Genomic DNA, 19311 nt, shown 5'->3' with positions numbered 1-19311 from the left:
ACAAACTTGACGCATTTGCTGATTGATAGTGGTTGCTTTGTTTTTTTCACATACGACGCTTCACTGTGAGCGTATCTGCAGTTTTTGTGTTATCATCAAATTTTAACAGTTAAGTCATGTTGGCAATAAAAAGGTGTTTCAACACCATTTTAAAAACAATGAAAGAAGGTCACATAGGGCGTTATTACATATATTTTCCATAATGCATTACAATTTCAAACCTTGTTTTTTATTAACTCGTAGGAAAAGCATGTATTTTATATTCGGTTAGATGCAAAATATCAATTTGTTTATTTTTGCGACTTACGTTCTTTTGAAAAGTTATGCTTGAAATATTTAGCACAACTTGCATGCAACATTCCCGAATGCAAATATAACCATTTCCAATTTGCAGTGTATCACTTTACTGTCATGCGAAATATTTTGACCTCGATTTTGACGTTTCACTCGACGAAACTACGAGTTTTCCATCGGATTCGGCAAGAGCGATAAATTAATCGGATCTATCCCGACGGTTTTCTATCAGTAAAATGAGTCTAATCCTCAGATCCTTGTCCCGTGCGGCTGCCGCTCAGTGGTAAGTAGGATTCATACTCGATTAACAGTCTAAAGCTGCATAAAATACGCGAATTTGCGACTATCAATCGCTGGTAGATATGTGACTGATTGTGTAATCATGGTTTGTGTTGTTGCAGGACGAAGGCATCGTTTTCCACCTCGTCGGTCGTGCTGAAGGACCCCCGGCAGCAGAAGGAAGCCCCCATGGTCGATGCCAATCTGGTCATCGCCGACGACGTTGAGCGTCTCGAACGGGAAAAGCAAGCCATCACCATTGCCGTGCCCACGAAGGTTTGTTTGGATTCTGTTTTTAAGGGGGAGTGCAGCAGCTGATCTGTACGAGTGTCTTGAATTATAGGTCGACTTGAGCCCGATTTCCGGCATCCCGGAGGAGCATATTAAGGAACGACGCGTGCGAATCTTCATGCCAGCAAAGAATGCCATGCAAAGCGGAACCAACAACCAGCACCACTGGAACATTGAGTTCGATAACCGTGAGCGCTGGGATAATCCCCTGATGGGATGGTCATCGAGGTCAGTTGCTGCCATGTTAATGCTTTCGGATCGGTTCGTGTTATTTTGATTTTGCATTTGTAGCGGTGATCCCCTGTCGAATATGATCGTGGAGTTTGGCTCGGCCGAGGAGGCCATCAATCACTGCGAACGGAACGGATGGAGATGGTTCGTGGATAATCCACAGGTTAACAAGAAGCAACGCGTCAAGAACTACGGAATTAATTTCTCGTGGAACAAGCGCACCCGTACGTCCACCAAGTAAGTTCCTCGCGATAAAAAAAAAACAGATTACTTCGTGCGTTAGATTGTTTGTGTAAATACCAAATCGGAATACCTGTATCGATCCCTGCCGGGAGTGGATAAATGGATCATTGAAGAAGGTAGAATCGCTGATTTGTTTGTTCTTTCGAAAGAAGGCCTCAACTCGGAACATTGGTTCTAACATACTTTATTCTCTTGTGTTTTTAATTTTACTTAACAAAGAAAGTTAACGTTCAAAAAGAAAATTGCTTTTGTACAGTCTGAGATATTATATTACTTAAGTTACAAACGTTAAAATGGAGGATTCGTTGGACGGTTTTCTTTTCGTAGGAAAAAGGCACAAAGTTAATCCGTGGACGACATCTCTGTTGTTCGCATGCTAGTTGCTGTGCTGCTCACTGTGGTAGGTTTGATCCATTTGCAACTGCTCCACTTGAAGTTGCTTCCGGATGGCGCCCAGTTGGGTTAGGACCCGGGGCGATCGGGGTGTAACCATGGTACGTTGTACGGCGGGAATCTGCGGAAAGCCGAGATGGATGGTCGGTTATCTGCGTGCTGTATGTACCTTAGAAGTTGTTCATGTACACTAGCTCTCTTACGGGAAATCAATGCGGTGCAGCTTAAAAACAATACGGTGGCATGCTAAGCGTTTAAGTTTTGTTCTGATATGTGGGTTAGGGTGGGTCAACTTTACAACTCCCTGTGCCCCATTACTATTTAGATGTGTATTACAGTCCCTAACATCTGTGCCAAATTTGAATACATATTGCTCAATAATGCAGAACAATTTTGTCGGTGACCGCAAGTCGGTTCGAGTTTTGTGCAAAAAGTTATAAATCGTTTAGCATTCAATATTTAGTGGGATACCCTAAGCACAAGCCAGCTTATATCATATACGCAAGGTAAGTGCACGTGGCTTACTACGTCATTAGTAAATGCTTATTAACTTTTTGCACAGATATCGAATCGATTTGCGGTTTTCGACAAAGTTCCATCGATTTTTCCAAACTAACTTAAAAATTGTCCAAAATGGTTTGAATTTGGCGTAGTTGTCGAGGGTCTCAATGCAAATCGAAAGCGCAGTGCGGATCAGGGAGTTGTAATCCGCCTATTGTGGGTAGTGGGGATTGCCAATTACACTTACCATAGAAAATTTCTTTTACAGAAAATTCAGCTGCGAAAGAAATTAATCAAAGCTTATCAACCTGATCAGATAAAATATACCTCCACCTCGTCAAAAGGATTATGTTAAATTTAAAACGTTAAATGAAGATTCGCACCACCATAAAAACGTAGCAGACCCATACGAAATATGGCAACCAAGCAAACATGGACAGAATAATTATACGCCAAATCGATCATTAATGATTGCGTTTACGACCTTTTTTCGAGAGCCGATTAACGTGAAATATTTTCCCGAGTAGGATAGGATAGCTTAGAATGTTGAAAATGTTGGCACTACAGAGTTTTAAGCAGGGCTGTGGAGTCGGATGAAAATAACTCGACTTCGACTTTTCTGATTGAACTTTACCGACTTCGACTCTTCGACTCACAAACTACAATTATTGTAAAACATTTCAGAAGAAAAGTTAAAAGTCTATTGAAATTTGAAATTCTTGGGAAATATTTTGGAAATTTATCGATTGTTTTTAGAAGATATTACAGACATATTTAAAAGAAATTTTTGTTTACTGATTTACATACTTGCTGCATGACAACAAATTGATGCAATTAAATTGCAAACAAATCCAGTAATCTATCCTACGTGATGAGATATTTTAATAAATACACAGGGAAAAAGATCACAAATTGTCGACAAAATGAAACTGTTGAAACTTAATTTATTTTATATCTAAATTCAGAAAATTGTTTCAACTTCAAGATTTCGAATGTTTTCTTAATCTCAGAGCTTGGAATATTCTGAGGGGCTACCCATACACTCTTCCTTTCCCCATATGGAATATCATCCAAATATGTTATAACTTGAACACTACCCTCCCCCTCTTTAACATATCCACCGGATTATGTAGTTTTTTTTTTCTTCAAAATAACAGAATCCAAATTACCCCAATGCCACTAACCGAAAGCAATAGACCTAAATTGTTTATTAGATTGAAACGTGGAAAGAGATGACCGACCCAGTTCCTAGCCCCACAAATACTACTGCCGCAGTTGCAGTTAAACTTCCTGCATTTTTGGAAAAATGACCCAGTGATGTGGCTTGCGCAAGCCGAGGCTGGAGTATAGTCGCTATATTCATAGTCTGGCGGATAGAATTTCGATCTATCAAAAAGTGGAACCAAAGCAATCTATTTTAGACCAACAATTGAAAAGGTACTATCAACTTTTATAAACAAAATGTTGATTATTCTTTCCAATCGAACGCAAATTACCGGCATCATCAGATAGGGGAAACTTTCCTCAACCCAAAGATGGTGTTAGTTTGCGTAGGCGAGCCTTGAGTCGCGAGAAAAGGGTTTCCGAAGTATTGTTCGCAATAGCTGATGTGCTCTTTTCTGTGGTTGGTCGTGATTTGCTCGATTGGTTCCACTATTTGTCAGCTCAATGGTTCCCGAGATTCTATCCGCCAGACTATGAATATAGCGGCTATAGGCTGGAGTGGTCAGAGATGGTACCAAGTAAAGAGACTGAATTGGGTTTCTTTCTTGGGAGGAATGGAGCAAAGTAAAATAGCGTCTAGTCCGTAAGAGCGACGACAAAGGAAGAACGAATTTTATTCAAATAACTCATGGCTAATTTATTTATTTATTTAAGTGTCCTGAGCGCCATCCCTGGCGCAAAGGGCCAACGTGAAAGATCTCCATCCTGGGCGATTGTTTGCTTTCGCCTTGACCTGGGCCCAGGTCAAATTCCGGTCGACTTGCTTAATCTCCTTGTTTAGGCTTCGCCGCCATGAGCCCCTGGGTCTGCCTCTGCTGCGATGTCCGGCTGGATTCCAATCCAGCGCTTGTTTGCAGATTTCATTTCCGCTCTTCCGTAGAGTGTGGCCAACCCACCTCCACTTACGTTCCCGAATTTCTGTCGATATCGGCTTCTGGTGACACCGTCGATGGAGCTCGGCATTCGAAATCCAGTTGTGAGGCCACCAAGCACGAATTATATACCGCAGGCATCGGTTGATGAACACCTGCAGCTTCTGTGTGATCTCCGCTGATACGCACCATGTTTCGCTAGCGTACAGCAGTACAGATTTCACGTTAGAGTTGAAAATTCGGATCTTCGTGCGGAGACTAATCTGATTTGACTTCCAGATGTTTCGTAAACTCGCAAAAGCAGCCCTTGCCTTCTTGATCCGTGCACCTATGTCACTCTTGGTTCCGCCGTCCGACGCTATCTGGCTGCCAAGATATTGGAAACTTTCAACCTTCTCCACTTCCTGACCAGCTACCGTAAAATTGGATGGATTTCCCGTGTTGATATCCAACGATTTAGTCTTGCTGACGTTGATGTTGAGACCTGCCGCTGAGGAGCGTTCGGCGAGATCGTCGAGCTTACTCTGCATGTCAGAACGCCGTTGTGATACTAAAGCAACGTCATCCGCCAAATCTAGGTCGTTTAGATGCTCCATTGTAATAGGCTGCCAGAGCAACCCACGGTTCGGCACACGGTCGATCGCACCAACCATTATCTCGTCGATTACGATGAGGAACAGTAGCGGTGATAGAATACATCCTTGCCTCACTCCAGCGACTACCCGAATAGGGTCAGATAGGGCTCCGTTGTGCAGCACCCTGCACGTGAAAGCCTCATACTGAGCTTCGATGAGGTTGACGATTTTATCCGGAACTCCCTTGCGCCTTAAGGCGCCCCACAGGTTTTCGTGGTTGAGTCGGTCGAAAGCTTTTTCGTAGTCAATGAAAACCAAGTAAAGGGACTCTTGGAATTCGTTGACCTGCTCCAAGATTATGCGGAGCGAGACAATATGGTCCACACAGGATCTTCCAGCACGGAATCCCGCCTGCTGCCGTCGGAGAGTCGCGTCGATCTTCTCCTGTATCCGGTTGAGGATAACTTTGCATAGAACTTTGAGAACACAACACAGTAACATAATGCCACGCCAGTTATCGCATACAGTTGGGTCCCCCTTCTTTGGGACCTTCACTAAGACGCCCTGCATCCAGTCAGCCGGAAAAGTCGCGGTGTCCCAGATATTGCAGAATAGTTGATGCAACATTTGTGCAGATAGCATGGGGTCAGCTTTGAGCATCTCTGCTGATATGCGATCGACCCCGGGAGCCTTGTTGGATTTCATGGTTCGGATAGCAGCTTCGATCTCCGGTAGGGATGGCGCCTCAGAATTGACGCGAGTGATGCGTCGCACTCTTGGCGGTTCATGCCGAGATGTTGATGGCTGGTTGACCGACGAAACTTGTAGAAGCTGTTCGAAGTGTTCAAACCAGCGTTTCAGCTGATCAGTGGGGTCGGTGAGCAACTGACCAGTCGCGTCCTTCACTGGCATCCTAGGATTCATCCTTGCTCCACTCAGGCGTCGTGAGATATCGTAGAGGAGACGGATATCGCCTGTTGCTGCGGCTTTCTCACCTTCATCGGCTAGGGAGTCCACCCACGCTCGCTTATCCCGCCTACACGAGCGCTTCACTTCCTTCTCGAGAGCCGAATACAGTTGGCGGGCCTGGTTCTTCGCTTCTCTGGTTCTCGCCCGCTCTATCGCGGCTTTTGCATTTCTCCGCTCCTCTATCTTCCTCCAGGTGTCATCCGTGATCCACTCCTTTCTCTGAGCGCGCAGCTCGCCCAGGTTGTTTTCACTCGTTTCAGTAAAGGCATCCTTGATCGCCGTCCATTGCTCTTCTACGCTGCCACCATCAGGAATATCCGCAGCTCTGGTCTCCAGTTCCTCGACGAATGACCTTTTTACTGCTGGATCTTCCAATCGGCGTGTGTTGAATCGCCGTCCGAGCCGCTCCTCCCGCCGCTGGACCCGCGCGATACGAAGGCGGATCTCTCCAACGAGGAGATGGTGGTCAGACGCGATGTCGGCACTGCGTTTGTTCCGAACGTCAAGAAGGCTCCTTCTCCATTTTCGGCTGATGCAGATGTGGTCGATTTGATTTTCGGTATGTCCATCACGGGAAACCCACGTGACTTTGTGCACTGGTCGATGGGGGAAGAGCGAACCCCCGATCACCATGTCGTTATTGCCACAAAACTCTGCCAACAGCTCACCGTTTTCGCTCATTTCGCCAAGACCATGGCGCCCCATGACACGCTCATAATCCGTGTTGTCGGAGCCGATCTTCGCATTGAAGTCGCCGATGTAGATCTTGATGTCACCTCTCGGAATTTTATCCACGACTGCATTCAGTTGACTGTAAAAGTTCTCTTTGTCCTCATGGCTAACTTAGACGTATATTATTTCTACTCTGCATCTCTTCACGTTGCTAAATGCACCGCTTCACTCCTCCTCAACGTCGAAGAACTTCAGACCGATCATGGTACGGAACTTCTCCAGCTTAACTCTCGCCAAAAGCTTCGTGAGTATGTCTGCGACCATTGATTCCGTTGGACAGTACCTGACTTCCATCACGCCAGTCGACATCAGTTCTCGTACAAAGTTGAACCGTGTATGAATGTGTTTGGTTCGTCGGCTACCTCCTTCGGATGACAGCATGGCGATGCAGCTCTGGTTGTCCTCGTGCATCACCACTGGCCCATCGACGACCTCGCCTATGTCCTCCATTAGCTTCAACAGCCAGAGTAGCTCATGACTAGACTCGGATAGCGCAACGTACTCAGCTTCTGTAGACGACAGGCTGACACATTGCTGTTTTCTAGGGGCCCAGCTGATTGGACTACCTCCGAGCTTAAAAACAAACCCGGAATTTGATTTTCGATCTGATTTGTCACCAGCCCAGTCTGCATCCACAAATCCTTCGAAACCGCCGGTTCCGCCAAGCTCAAGCTTCAAGTCAGCTGTTGCGTTGAGGTACCGTAAAGTCATTTTCGCCTCGGACCAATCCGCTTCGGTAGGTTGGCTCACCTTTCGTCCCAGAATAGACGCAGCAATCGCAATATCGGGTCTGGTGCACACTGCAACGTATAGCAAAGCACCAATCAGACTCTGGTAACGCTCGCCGGATGGCATACACTCCTCCTCCTTTTGCTTCACGTTTGGATACCCAGGATCCATGGGTATTTTCGATGGCTTCGCTTGGCCCATGTCAAACCTTTCAGCAATCTTCCGGATGTAAGCTGATTGGTTCAACAAGAAACTGCCGGAACCCGTTTGCTCCACCTGTATGCTGAGGTAGTTTGTGACATACCCCAGGCACGTGAGCCTGAATCGTTTCGACAGGTAGTAGTTGATGCTCTCATATTCGTTGTTGTCGAGACTCACAATTAACATATCGTCGACGTACAACAATATGAACGATATTTAATTTTCTGGTTCCAGATACGACCCGCTTGCTTCAGCCCGTATATGCTACGCTACAACAAACACACCTCCTCCTCAGATCCTACTTGATAGCCCATTGGTTGCTTCATGTAAATGGTCTCGGTGAGGTCTCCGTGCAGGTATGTTGACTTCACATCGATGTGGTTGACTTGCAGGGATCGACGAGCGGCAATCGTCAACAGCGTTCGAAGCGTAGTTAGTTTGACTACTGGAGCAAAAACCTCATCGTAGTCGGTGCCGAACTTCTGACTGTAGCCGTGTGCTACGAGTCGTGCTTTGTAGCGGATCACTTGGCCAGACTCATCCAGCTTCTTCTTGAAGATCCATTTGCATCCGACTGGTTTTTGTTTCGATGGCAGCTTCACGATCTCCCATGTCGAGTTTTCTTGAAGGATTGCGAATTCCTGATCCATTGCCTTCTTCCACTCGTGGCGCTCCTGGCTGCGTATAGCTTCATCATAGGTACGGGGTTCATCGTGCTGATTGGACACTAGGCGGGTGGTTTCTTGATACCGCAATGGTAACACACCTTTGTTTTTACGGCTGGACCGTCGTACATCCTCCGCTTCGTCCTCGGTGGCAGTGTCAAAATCTTCTCCGGCGCTGAAGGATTCATCAGAAAACCCTTCGAAATCGTCTTCATCGGATTCCGAAAGCTCCAACTCGAATTTATCGGCTGTAACAACGGGTTTCTCATCATCCTCAACGGAAATAGATTTGAAAGGATAAAAAACGATACTTCCCCTCGTGAGGTTCGGTTTCCCGAACCTCATCTGCTGGAATGAACCTGGCATCTCGAGATACGACGAGCTTGTTCGTCGCTAGATCCAGGAAACGGTAGCCCTTGTGCTGCTGCGAATAACCAACGAAGTTCATTTTCGTCGACTTTGGGTCCAATTTCGTACGCTTCTCTTTTGGGACCCACACGAAGGCTTGTGATCCGAACAATCAAAGATGGATGAGGTCTGTTTTATCTCCAGTCCACAGTTCGTATGGCGTTTCCGGCACGGCACTTGACGGCAAACGGTTCTGGAGGTAACACGCTGTGTTTACTGCTTCGGCCCAGTATTGCTTTGGCATTGTGGCATCAAGCAGCATGCACCTTCCCATCTCAACTAACGAACGATTTTTCCTTTCAGCTACTCCGTTCTGCTGGGGCGTGTGGCTGGTACTAAACTGCTGCCGAATGCCCTCTTGACGACAAAAATTCTCTAGCTGCTGGTTCTTGAACTCACTACCTTGGTCCGATCGAATTACTTTCGGCGACCTGCCGAACGTTGTCTTCATCTCCTGCACATATTGCTTGATGTAATCAATTGCTTGCGACTTTTTCTTCAAAAAATACACCAGCGAGTACCGCGTGAAGTCATCGGTAATCGCCATGAAGTACCAACAACCACCTGGCGTTGGTGTGTTCATTGGTCCGCATAGATCCGTGTGCACGAGGTCGAGTGCTTGCTTCGTTTTCGTCTTGGATTGCTTGGGGAAACGGGAGCCGGGCAAACTTGCCCTCCAAACAACACTCGCATACAGCTTTAACACCGCAGCTCACTATCTTGATCCCGGTAGCCAGATTCTTCGATTCCAACTCGGCTTCTGAGTGTCTGTGGCCGAGCTTCCGGTGCCACACGTGCTGACAATTTTCCGTGTGACTATTGCCGTTCGCCATATGGGTGATCTGAAGGATGTACAATCCGCCAGATACCGAGCCAAGAGCTATAACCTTGCTGCCCTTGGAAATCCGACATTCTGTATCGTCAAAAATGACAATGGCGCCGTTCTTCGTTGCAGATCGTACAGAGAACAGATTCGATTCAAGATCAGGGACAAACAGCGCATCATTGAGGGTCATGCTGTTGATATTTCCTTCTTCACCAACGCACTGAATACGACACATACCTTTTCCAGCCGATTTGGTCTTCATTCCATTCGCCAGCACGATGTCTTCGGAGATGGACTCGTCCAGTGACTCGAAAAACTCCTTGTTGGCTGCCATGTGGGACGTTGCGCCAGAATCAACTACCCAAAAGTTGACGTCACTGCCTCTGGTAGTCATGAAAGCATACTCGTCGGAACCGCTTCGAACTGCCTTCGCCTTCGTAGGTCTGCTGGCTTGCTTCGAGGTATGTTTCTTTGGTGGTTCTGCATCCTTGCTCTGGGCCAGCAAACGATCCAATCCTTCAGCTTGTGGCCAACTTTATGGCAATGGTGGCAAACGATTTGCCTCTTCGTACCTGCCTTCAGTACCGAATGTGCACCACCGGCACAATTAACCACTTCATTCGAGCAGATAAAATTACGTTTACTACCACTCGAACTTTGAAATGAAACATTATTTTGAGATTTTTTCTTCTAGAACCTCGAGAAAAGTAGCCAACATTTGTGCATTTCATAAAAAAATAGAAATTAGTTTTTCCAGTTTTGTGAAATCGCTGGTAGAAAGTCACGCCAAAACTGCTTGACAAAGTGGTCAATTACGCTTCGCTACCTCGTCCACCAGCTTCGTCTTGACTAGGTTGAACATTAGGTCAGCACCAGAATGGCTTTCCAGTGCCGTTGTAAGCGGATTGAAAGAATCCGGCATGCTTCGAAGGACCATCGCAACTTGCAAATTAGCATCCAGCACCTGGCCTGCTATCGACAGCATTTCGAATAGATCTTGCATCTCGGTGATGTGCTTGTCGATTTCCTCCCCATCGGTGTACCGCATGTCGCAAAGTTTCTTGAGGATGGATACCTTCGACGTGAGCGTCGTACGCTCGTAGCTCCTTTCCAAGTTCTCCCACGCTTCCTTTGACGTAGTGGTGTTCTGGATCAGATTCCGTTGGCTATCGTCTACCAGAAGACCGATTGTAGCCCTTGCTTTCTGGTCACATTTTCGCCACGCCACTACCGCTGCTGTGTTTGCTTCCGTTTGCACTGGGCACATGCCAGTCACGTACTCCCAGAGATCCTCTCGAACCAGCAACAGCTCAACTTTAAATTTCCAGCTGCTGTAGTTGCTTCCGTTTAGCCGTGGGACACCCAATTTCTCGATTGTGGTCATCTCCGGCTATGAAAAAACGACGGAACACTCCCGAACGCGACTAACTTACGCACGGCGGAAAAAAATCACTCTGTTTATCGGTTGCTATGGTAACTTGCTGGGCCCATAACCTCTTGGGAGGAATGGAGCAAAGTAAAATAGCGTCTAGTCCGTAAGAGCGACGACAAAGGAAGAACAAATTTTATTCAAATAACTCATGGCTAACTTAGACGTATATTATTTCTACTCTGCAGCTCTTCACGTTGCTAAATGCACCGCTTCATTCTTATCCATTCGACAGGTCTTCTGCTCGATTGGAATAACTTTTCCTATGACTTTGACAGATAATCGATTGTTCAAATTTTGACATATCGTCTCTTTATAAATTCAGCCTCTTTAGTACCAAGTATTGAAGTATTCGAACTGATTGTTCTACAACTTAATAGAACATTGAATTGGTTTACTGCCGCTCTTACGATGTCGGTCCCATACTGGATGAACTCATCAACTTTGTTCATTGTTTGGAAAGACAGTCACATTGGTTGTCCCATCACATAAGAAGCAATGGTACGAAGCAAACTTAAAACGCGATTTTTTCCGGCTTGCCGATTTTCTCTATGGGACGGACATAAGAAAGAGCGGCAGTTTATCTCAAATAATAAAAAACTACAAGGGACAGCCCTATGGGGTTGTATACAATGGTGATGTAGGACTACGTGGTCTTATATAATAAATCTTATTTGTCAACTGCAGCAGGAGCTTGTGTTTTGTGTAGGAATAGCAATTTGAGCGCGGTTCTCTCTGTTTATAATCTTTAGTATGACGCGCTTGACATAGATGGCCCAAAGCGACTCACGAAGAGCTACTGATTCCGATCAAAAGCGGTGTGGCTTTTTCCTCCTTCTATGGATGCTCAAGTGGGCTACAGCTCGCTGCTTGCAGGCAGCCTTTCGTTGTGTACTGGAGAACACCATCACTCACCACGCGGTGATTGAATAAACACCGTTTGGTGAGAACCAGATGGAGTTCAATTTTGAAATCTGTGTTTGGGAAATCGCTTTTCGCCGTCAATCGGTGATAATTTTAATAATCATAGCAACAGTTGCATTGTCGTGCAATTTCAACAGTGACAGACTTAATTTTAACAGATTCGTATCGATTGGCGTATTAAGAATTAAAATCCATCATCTCTGAATCAAAATCAGACCACTTTCATGCCGCGACCAACTTTGGTTTTTGAAATAGCGCCCCCAATGTAGCCTTCAAAAACATGGTATGTTAGATTCTCTCGATGATTTTTAGGAAATCACACAAGACTTAGCTTGTTGCGGACACTTTCCAGCCCTCATCGTTGTAACAACAGAAACATTATGCTTAGGGTAGCAAAATCCATCGTCAACAGTAAAATCCTCTACGGAATTGAGATTTTATGTACGACTAGTGACCTCTTTATTGCGCGGCTAGGTCCCACATATAATCAAGCCATCCGTATTGCAGCTAGGCTCCTACCGTCCACTCCTGCGGACTCGGCATGCGTTGAATTCGGTGTCCTGCCTTTCCGGTACCAAGTTGCCGAGACCCTGGAGAAGACTGCCGGAAACGAAGAAGTCTGTCTCCTCAGAGAGGGAAACAGAGCTCTAAAGAACCTGGCCCATCAGGAGCTCCCCCCAGTGTTGAGACTACATTGGACCGGAACCAGAGGATGGGCAGAACCAAGCCTTCACGTTGACCTCTCGGTTGCCAGGCTGGTAACAACTCGCGAGAAATGCACGCATACGTACTAACAGCTTTGAAATCCCAGACATCCAGACATCCTTGGATCCAAGGGATCCAACTGGAAGCTCCGTCGTCACTACCTTCCTATGGATCCCCGGGCATTGCGACATCCGGGGGAATTGTGAAGCAGACCATCTTGCGGACCGTTCCAGGACCTGATATCAAGACTTGGATGAAGTTCAAACTTTGGAATGCTTGAGCCAAGGAGTGGGCCAGCAAAAGGGAACCGTTCTTCCGTAAAATCAAAGGGGAAACCACCAAGTGGCAAGATTTTCCAAACCGTCATCACCAACTGATTCTTTCTCGTCTCCGCTCAGGACATACTCGGACGACCCACAATATGGGAAGTGCGACTTCGTTCCGAAAACACTGTGATATTTGCAACACAACGATGACGGTAGAGCAGCTCTTAGTGAATTGCCCAGGTTTCCAGGGAATTAGGGATCTTTATGGGATCCCGACGAACATTAGAAACGTCTTGGCCAATGACCCTTCAACCGAAGCAACTGTTATATGTTTCATCAAGGACGCCAACATGTACAAGAACATCTGACCTAACTCACTGACAAGAACCAACCATAACCGCCCCCCGGATTGAACCAGGACCAACCTCTATAACGGACTCTGAATACATCACCATAACAATTAGCCGACCAAATGCACCAAACCAGGAACATCTACTAACTACGACAGCACCTCGATAGCCAACTCTGATAAACAAATACTCTGTTACCAGGGAGGTCTCTTCTGGACTGTCCTCTCCTCTTAATTAGTGGGTCCCTTCTGGATACCCCACCTTATTCATTCTGTCACTAGGGTGGACCCCTTCTGGATTCCCCAATATTCGTCAAGAGATGAACCAGCATCTGGCTGAAATTCTCACTAATAAAGATAACCTAACCTAGCCTTTAGGAAATCAAGACACGCCCACTCAAAAAAACATTACCGTCGGGTAGGGGAAGTCTTACCCTACCTGATGGTGATGTTGATTTGCGCGGGCGAGCCTTGACTTTTAAATCATCATCGAAAGAAGTCATTGTTTACAAAAGCTGTTACGCCCTAATTCCAGCTCTATCTTGATATGGGAACTGACATCCGATTGATGTCAAAAAAATACTTTTTCATATTTAAGGTAGTCCTGAAAAGGACCGTTTTGTCGTGATGGTTGAGTAATGCTGAGCTATTAGGGTGGTGGTGAGGCTGGTGAGCTGTATGTTGTAATGCTGAGCTATTAGGGTGGTGGTGAGGCTGGTGAGCTGTATGTTGTTTGGAATAAGGGTGACGCACTCACGAAGAGCTACTGATTCCGATCAATAGCGGTGCAGCTTCTTCCTCTTTCTATGGATGCTCATGTGGGCTGCAGTTCGCTGCTTGCAGGCAGCCTTTGGTTGTGTACTGGAGAACAATGTTCAACGCTACGCGCCGAAAGCACTGCTGCTGCTGATGCCGACGACCAGCCACTCCCATACACGGTGATTGGAACTGAATCCGATCGGCGGTTGAGGTCAGCCTTGATAGCTAGCTGCATGCGGGGAGCCTTTCGTTGTGTACTGGAGAACACCACCACTCACCACGCGGTGATTGAATAAACACCGTTTGGTGAGACCGGATGGAATTCAACTTTGAAATCTGTGTTAGGGAAATCGCTTTTCGCAGGCAATTGGGGATAATTTTAACTATCATAGCAACAGTTGCTCATTCGTGCAATTTTAAACAATGACATTTTGAAAAATGATAATGTCTTAATCTTAGCAGATGCGTAGAAATATTTCTGATCGATCGGTGAAAAAATATTGAAATCGGTCCAGGGGCAGCTGAGGTTATTAACGTTCAAAATCTGTCATAATTTTGTTACATGTTCCTTTTTCGGTTTTTACAAAGTGTACCCCCATATACAAATCACAGGCGTAGTCCTACTTCAAAAAAATGTATTTTCAAATCACCAATTTTGTGGACCACCCAATTTCACTAACATAAAAAATCGGCCAAAAAATATGAAGAAACTTTTCCGAAAACACTATATACCTAAATTCGGGTTTGGGACCATTGTGCAGTGGGTGGTCCTCCGAAAGATCCGAGACATCCGTAAAAGAGGTCAATTCATGATACTGATCCAAGAACTCCGTATTTTTACGAAAATTCTCATAGACGTTTTCTCATTTTTATGAATTCGGAGTTATGATAGGAAAATAGACCCTGGAGACCATGAATGCTCCTCTGGAAGATCATAGACGTTCCCCTGGAAAATAATAGACATCTATTCAGAATGAACTCGGAGTTGTGACAGGAAAATGGACCCCAGGGTCCATCGGATAGACCTCCGGAATATCCGGAACATTTGTGCTCTAAAGAAAAGATGTGGTTTTTTAGAACTGCTCATAGACATAATTTTTCTATTTATCATCATGGATGATTTCAAGGTGGTATTCAAGTAATTCTTTCACTTTTAACGGAATTTTTGAATATTATTTCTTGGACACATCCAAATTCATTCAGCCATTTAAAAATATCGTCTTATTGATTTATGAGTGGTGGAGCTCTAGGATCAGTTTCATGAATTGAGCACTTTTACGGATGTTCCGGTGGACCATCCCGTAGTCTCCAGAGTCCATATTCCAAACTCAACTCCAAATTCATTCTGATAAGATGTCTATGAGTGGTTTCTAAAAACCGCGTAGCTCTAGGATCAGTTTAATTATTGACCACTTATATGGATGTTCCGGATCCTTTAGTGGACCATCCCGTGATCAGCATCAATTTTCTGGTCAAAACTCCGAATATATGAAGAGCTTTGAGTGGGCAGGTTTATTTCCTTTAAATTCCGTTAGGTACTAAAAATCAGCAGGTATCCACTGCCATGTCAAAATTTACCTAAACAGGTACCTAAATTCAGTCTCCAACAGGTAGAGACATGCTACGATGTGTTGTTTTAGGTAGCATGCTAAAGAGTCTCGAGTATCCGTTGGTGGTGTTGAGTACTTGGCACTGATGAAGTCTGCAAGTAGTAGACGAAATACGCGTATCTGTCAAAAGATAAGCAATTATAACGGAATTTAAAGGAAATAAACCAACCCACTCAAAGCTCTTCATAAAAGGGATTCCGTTAAGAGGTTCGACAAATTTAAAGGATTCCGAATATATTGTGATAAGACGTATATGAGTGGTTAAGAAAAAAAAAACCGCAGAGCTTTAGGATCAGTTTCATGAATTTTCCACTTTTACGGATGTTCCGGATCTTTAATTCCGTGGTCCTCAGTGTGCGGTATACAGTCATGAGCTTAGGAAAGTGTGAAATGAGCTGTATTAATGATTCGGTAGAAATGTATACGGAATTAAAGTCGACGTACACTCTATGTCGATTTGATCAAAGTAGGCTATGCTTCGTATATTTGAAAACCCAGAACTCGTGGCTTTTCATTCCCAGGAGCTCGAAGAGGTAAGTAACAATTTAGCTGCAAGCTACAGCGTTGGGGGATTCCCCTTTGAACCAGGTCGAAATTCACACTCAGTATACATTTTCAGGTCGTAACTCCGAATTTATTGTGATAAGACGTCTATGAGTGGTTTTGAAAAAACCACGGAGCTCTAGGATCAATTTCATGAATTGATAACTTTTACGGATGTTCCGGATCTTCTAGTGGACCGTCCCGTAGTCTCCATATTCCGAACAGAACTCCGAATTCATTCTGACAAGATGCCTATGAGTGGTTTAAAAAAAAACACGGGGCTCTAGGATCAGTTTCATGAATTGACCACTTTTACGGATATTCCGGATCTTTTAGTGGACCAACCTGTGGTCCCCAGTATGAATTTTCTGGTCACAACTCCGAATTTATTGTGATAAGACGTCTATGGGTGGTTTCCAAAAAACCACGGAGCTCTTCTAGGACCAATTTCATGAATTGAATACATTTACGGATGTTCAGGATCTTCCGGTGGACCATCGCGTAGTCTCCAGGGTCCATATTTCGAATACAACTCAGAATTCATTCTGATAAGATGTCTAGGAGTGGTTTCTAAAAAACCGTGGAGCTCTAGGAGCAGTTTCATGAATTGACCACTTTTACGGATGTTCCGGACCTTTTAGTTGACCATCCCCAGGGTCCATTTGCTGGTCATTCCTCCGAATTTATTCTGATAAGACGGCTATGAGTGGTTTCGAAAAAACCGCGGAGCTCTAGGATCAGTTTCATGAATTGACCGCATATACGGATGTTCCGGATCTTCCACAGAACCAGACTTGTGTCCTACCGGAAACTGACTGTTTCCAAAAGGTGGCCAACTATCTGCCTAACAACTTCTCCAAAGACATCAGGAAGTTATCTCTTCAAATTGCCGTACAGTGTTTGGTCCCAATTAGCTCAAATCGTTAATGCCGGATCGACCGTACTATAGGAATCCAGTGGCATCAGTACTATAGGAATCCGGCAAGAACGAATCCGCACTATAGGAATCTTGGCTGTATGAGTAAAATTCTGAAGTCCTTCCGCCCATCAACATCTTCAGGCGCCTATAATAGTAGGACACATTGACAATAATCAGAAAACTTGCGAACTGCCCCTAGAGCAGTGCTGCCCAGCGTGCGGCCCGCAGGCCGGACGTGGTGTCTGCATTTCAGCAATGATATCATATTAGTCCAATTTTATTCATAATTATTCCGGAATAAAAGAGAAATAAACAAAATGCAGCTTGAAACACGTTCATTGCAGTCATTTAAAAAAAAAAAAGAAAATTTTGTTTCAGCGGTTGGGCACTTTTGCCCTAAAGCCCCGACTAGATCAAATTAATGATCTTTCCACGTGTTATATACTCACATCCCACTTCTTCTCGGTGATCTTCATGGCGTCGCTCTTCAGATTATCGGCCCGATCGCTGACGTACACTTTCGGCGGCGAAAGCGAAGGCAGCGGTCCAAACTTGCTGCCCAGTACACCCGAAGGGTTCGTCGTTACGTTGGCATTCTTCTGCGAGATGAGGTTATTCTTGCGGGTGCTCCGCTTCATCCACAGCGTGTTGTAGTGCTTCACGTATTTCGATATCCGATCGTCCATTTCGTCGGTGGTGATGTCATCGGTATCGTCCTCCCTGGAGTGTTGCGGCTGCTGCTGTTGCTGCTGGTGGTGTAGTTTTGGCGTTCCACTTAGCTTGTTGTCCACGAAGACCTCGCCGTTGCGGATATTGACCGATACTTTCGGGTCGGGTGTTTTCTTACTCGGATGGAAGAGCGAGTCCTTGTCAATGTTGAGCGAGTACGGTTTCTTGTAGTTGTTGCGTACGATTACCGGATTTAGCACGGCCAGGTCGTGGTCATTTTCGCTCTCGTGATACTGAATGTCGATGATTTTGTACGGGTTCGGGGGTGGTGAGCTTGACACTGCGGGAGGAGGAGCTGGACGTTCCAGCTCATCTTCGTCGTCCAGTCGTTCCATCGAGCGAAGCAACTTGTTTCGCTGGCGTTTCAGTTCCGTTTGAGCTGCTTTCTGGAGTCGACTATTTTCCAGCGCCTGATGGCAAATCGTGCACAGATTTTGCTTCATCGACCGCTTCATCACGCGGTCACAATTCGCGCAAAGCTTCTCGATCCGTTTGCGACAGCTGAGACAGTGTGCGTCTTCTTTCCTGGGGGGAGCAGCTGCCGGATTCGGCTGGAGATTATGATGACGATGTGAATGGTGATGGTGTTGGCGGTGCGTGTTTTGTGGAAGAAACGATCGATCGATGTCAGTGCGGCAGTTTTTGCAGTACTGATAGCGATCGTAGTTCATGGATTCATTGGAAGAGTCGTAGTCCTGCTCGGAGGAGATGCTCGAAGAGGTGAAGCTGGCGGGTTTTTCGTTCTGAGCCGAGTTGCTGAAGTAGCGGTAGATTTTTTCCTTTTCCGGTTTCTGCTGCGACGGGTCCAGGTAGACTTCTTTGCCATTTTCCGAAAGGGTTTTCCGCTGGTCGTCGTGCGGGTTGAACACTTTGTGGTCATTTTCCAGCTTGGAGAGGAGCTGCAGCCGGCGGATGTGGTTCTGCTCGTTGGCAATGCGAATCTGCGTCGAGAGAAGGATGGTCAGTTTGAGAATGTTGGGACGTTTTCATTAGTTGATAGGTACTTACCTTCTCGGAGCGCATTTTTTCCCTTTCCAGTTCTTCCTCCAGCTGCATGGTTTTCAACTGTTGCTCCAAGCGGCTGTAGGAAACATGCACGGGAAGAATAAGGGTAATGAAATTTAATTTAGGAACGACTAATATCAGGCTGGCTATGGTATACAATAGGGACATAGTTGCAGGGTGGCCACTGAACTGGGATAACCGGGAATTTTATTGGAACTTTACAATATTTTGTTTTACCCGTATTAACAGAGTTCAAAAACACTCGAAGTCCGATATCTTAAATATTTATCTTCGCCCTTTTACTTCCCAGAAGGTTTTTGGTTGTTTTGCAAAGTCGGATATCACAATTGATATTATTATGATATCAAATTATGTTTTTGAAATCATATTGATCACATAGGTAATTTGATATACTATTTTTTTTTATTTTTTTTTTTCTTTTTGAATTAATATTTTTGTTATGATTACTGTTAACTCGACCAAAAGGGTAGGCAAAATATGTTATCACGAACGCTTATATCAAAATAGCATCAGAACAGGTGCCTGGTGTCCTCGGGTAATGGTTCTTACCTTTATTTTATATTGCCAAAAGAGAAAAATTAGCATTTGGCGTCCGATTATCAGCTTTAATAGCATGCTG

General features: G+C 45.2%; 2 protein-coding genes across 4 annotated transcripts in view; one reads left to right on the top strand and one right to left on the bottom strand.

Moving 5' to 3' along the window:
* The first annotated feature begins 460 nt into the window (after window positions 1-460).
* On the top strand, window positions 461-1339 carry ND-18 (NADH:ubiquinone oxidoreductase subunit 18). Its single transcript, XM_065230596.1, has 4 exons — window positions 461-577; window positions 696-849; window positions 917-1092; window positions 1156-1339. Exons 1-4 carry the CDS (start codon window positions 531-533, stop codon window positions 1334-1336), a joined length of 558 nt encoding a protein of 185 aa, XP_065086668.1. The 5' UTR covers window positions 461-530; the 3' UTR covers window positions 1337-1339.
* A 171-nt stretch (window positions 1340-1510) lies between these two features.
* LOC135708358 (uncharacterized) overlaps window positions 1511-19311 on the bottom strand; it is a 69568-nt gene continuing 51767 nt past the window's right edge. For all 3 annotated transcript variants that reach the window (XM_065230423.1, XM_065230422.1, XM_065230424.1), the window contains 3 exons: window positions 18675-18747; window positions 17387-18607; window positions 1511-1852 (listed from right to left, as the gene is read on the bottom strand). In XM_065230423.1, coding sequence (XP_065086495.1) covers window positions 1715-1852; window positions 17387-18607; window positions 18675-18747 — 1432 coding nt within the window. In that variant the 3' untranslated portion in view covers window positions 1511-1714. The remainder of the gene's footprint in view (window positions 1853-17386; window positions 18608-18674; window positions 18748-19311) is intronic.

Source organism: Ochlerotatus camptorhynchus, unplaced genomic scaffold (genome assembly GCF_037179485.1).
Source record: "Ochlerotatus camptorhynchus isolate MF236.1 unplaced genomic scaffold, CSIRO-AGI_Acam_v1.1 ptg000330l, whole genome shotgun sequence".
Taxonomy (NCBI): domain Eukaryota; kingdom Metazoa; phylum Arthropoda; class Insecta; order Diptera; family Culicidae; genus Ochlerotatus; species Ochlerotatus camptorhynchus.
Note: the sequence above shows the minus strand (reverse complement) of the source record. Positions and strands in the feature narration are given on the sequence as shown.

What these genes read in the sequence shown, in the direction of transcription:
- ND-18 (XM_065230596.1), top strand. Translation starts at nt 531, where the DNA reads ATGAGTCTAATCCTCAGATCCTTGTCCCGTGCGGCTGCCGCTCAGTG. An exon ending in CGTGCGGCTGCCGCTCAGTG is followed by an intron (nt 578 to 695) that starts GTAAGTAGGATT and finishes GTGTTGTTGCAG; the next exon opens with GACGAAGGCATCGTTTTCCA. An exon ending in CCATTGCCGTGCCCACGAAG is followed by an intron (nt 850 to 916) that starts GTTTGTTTGGAT and finishes CTTGAATTATAG; the next exon opens with GTCGACTTGAGCCCGATTTC.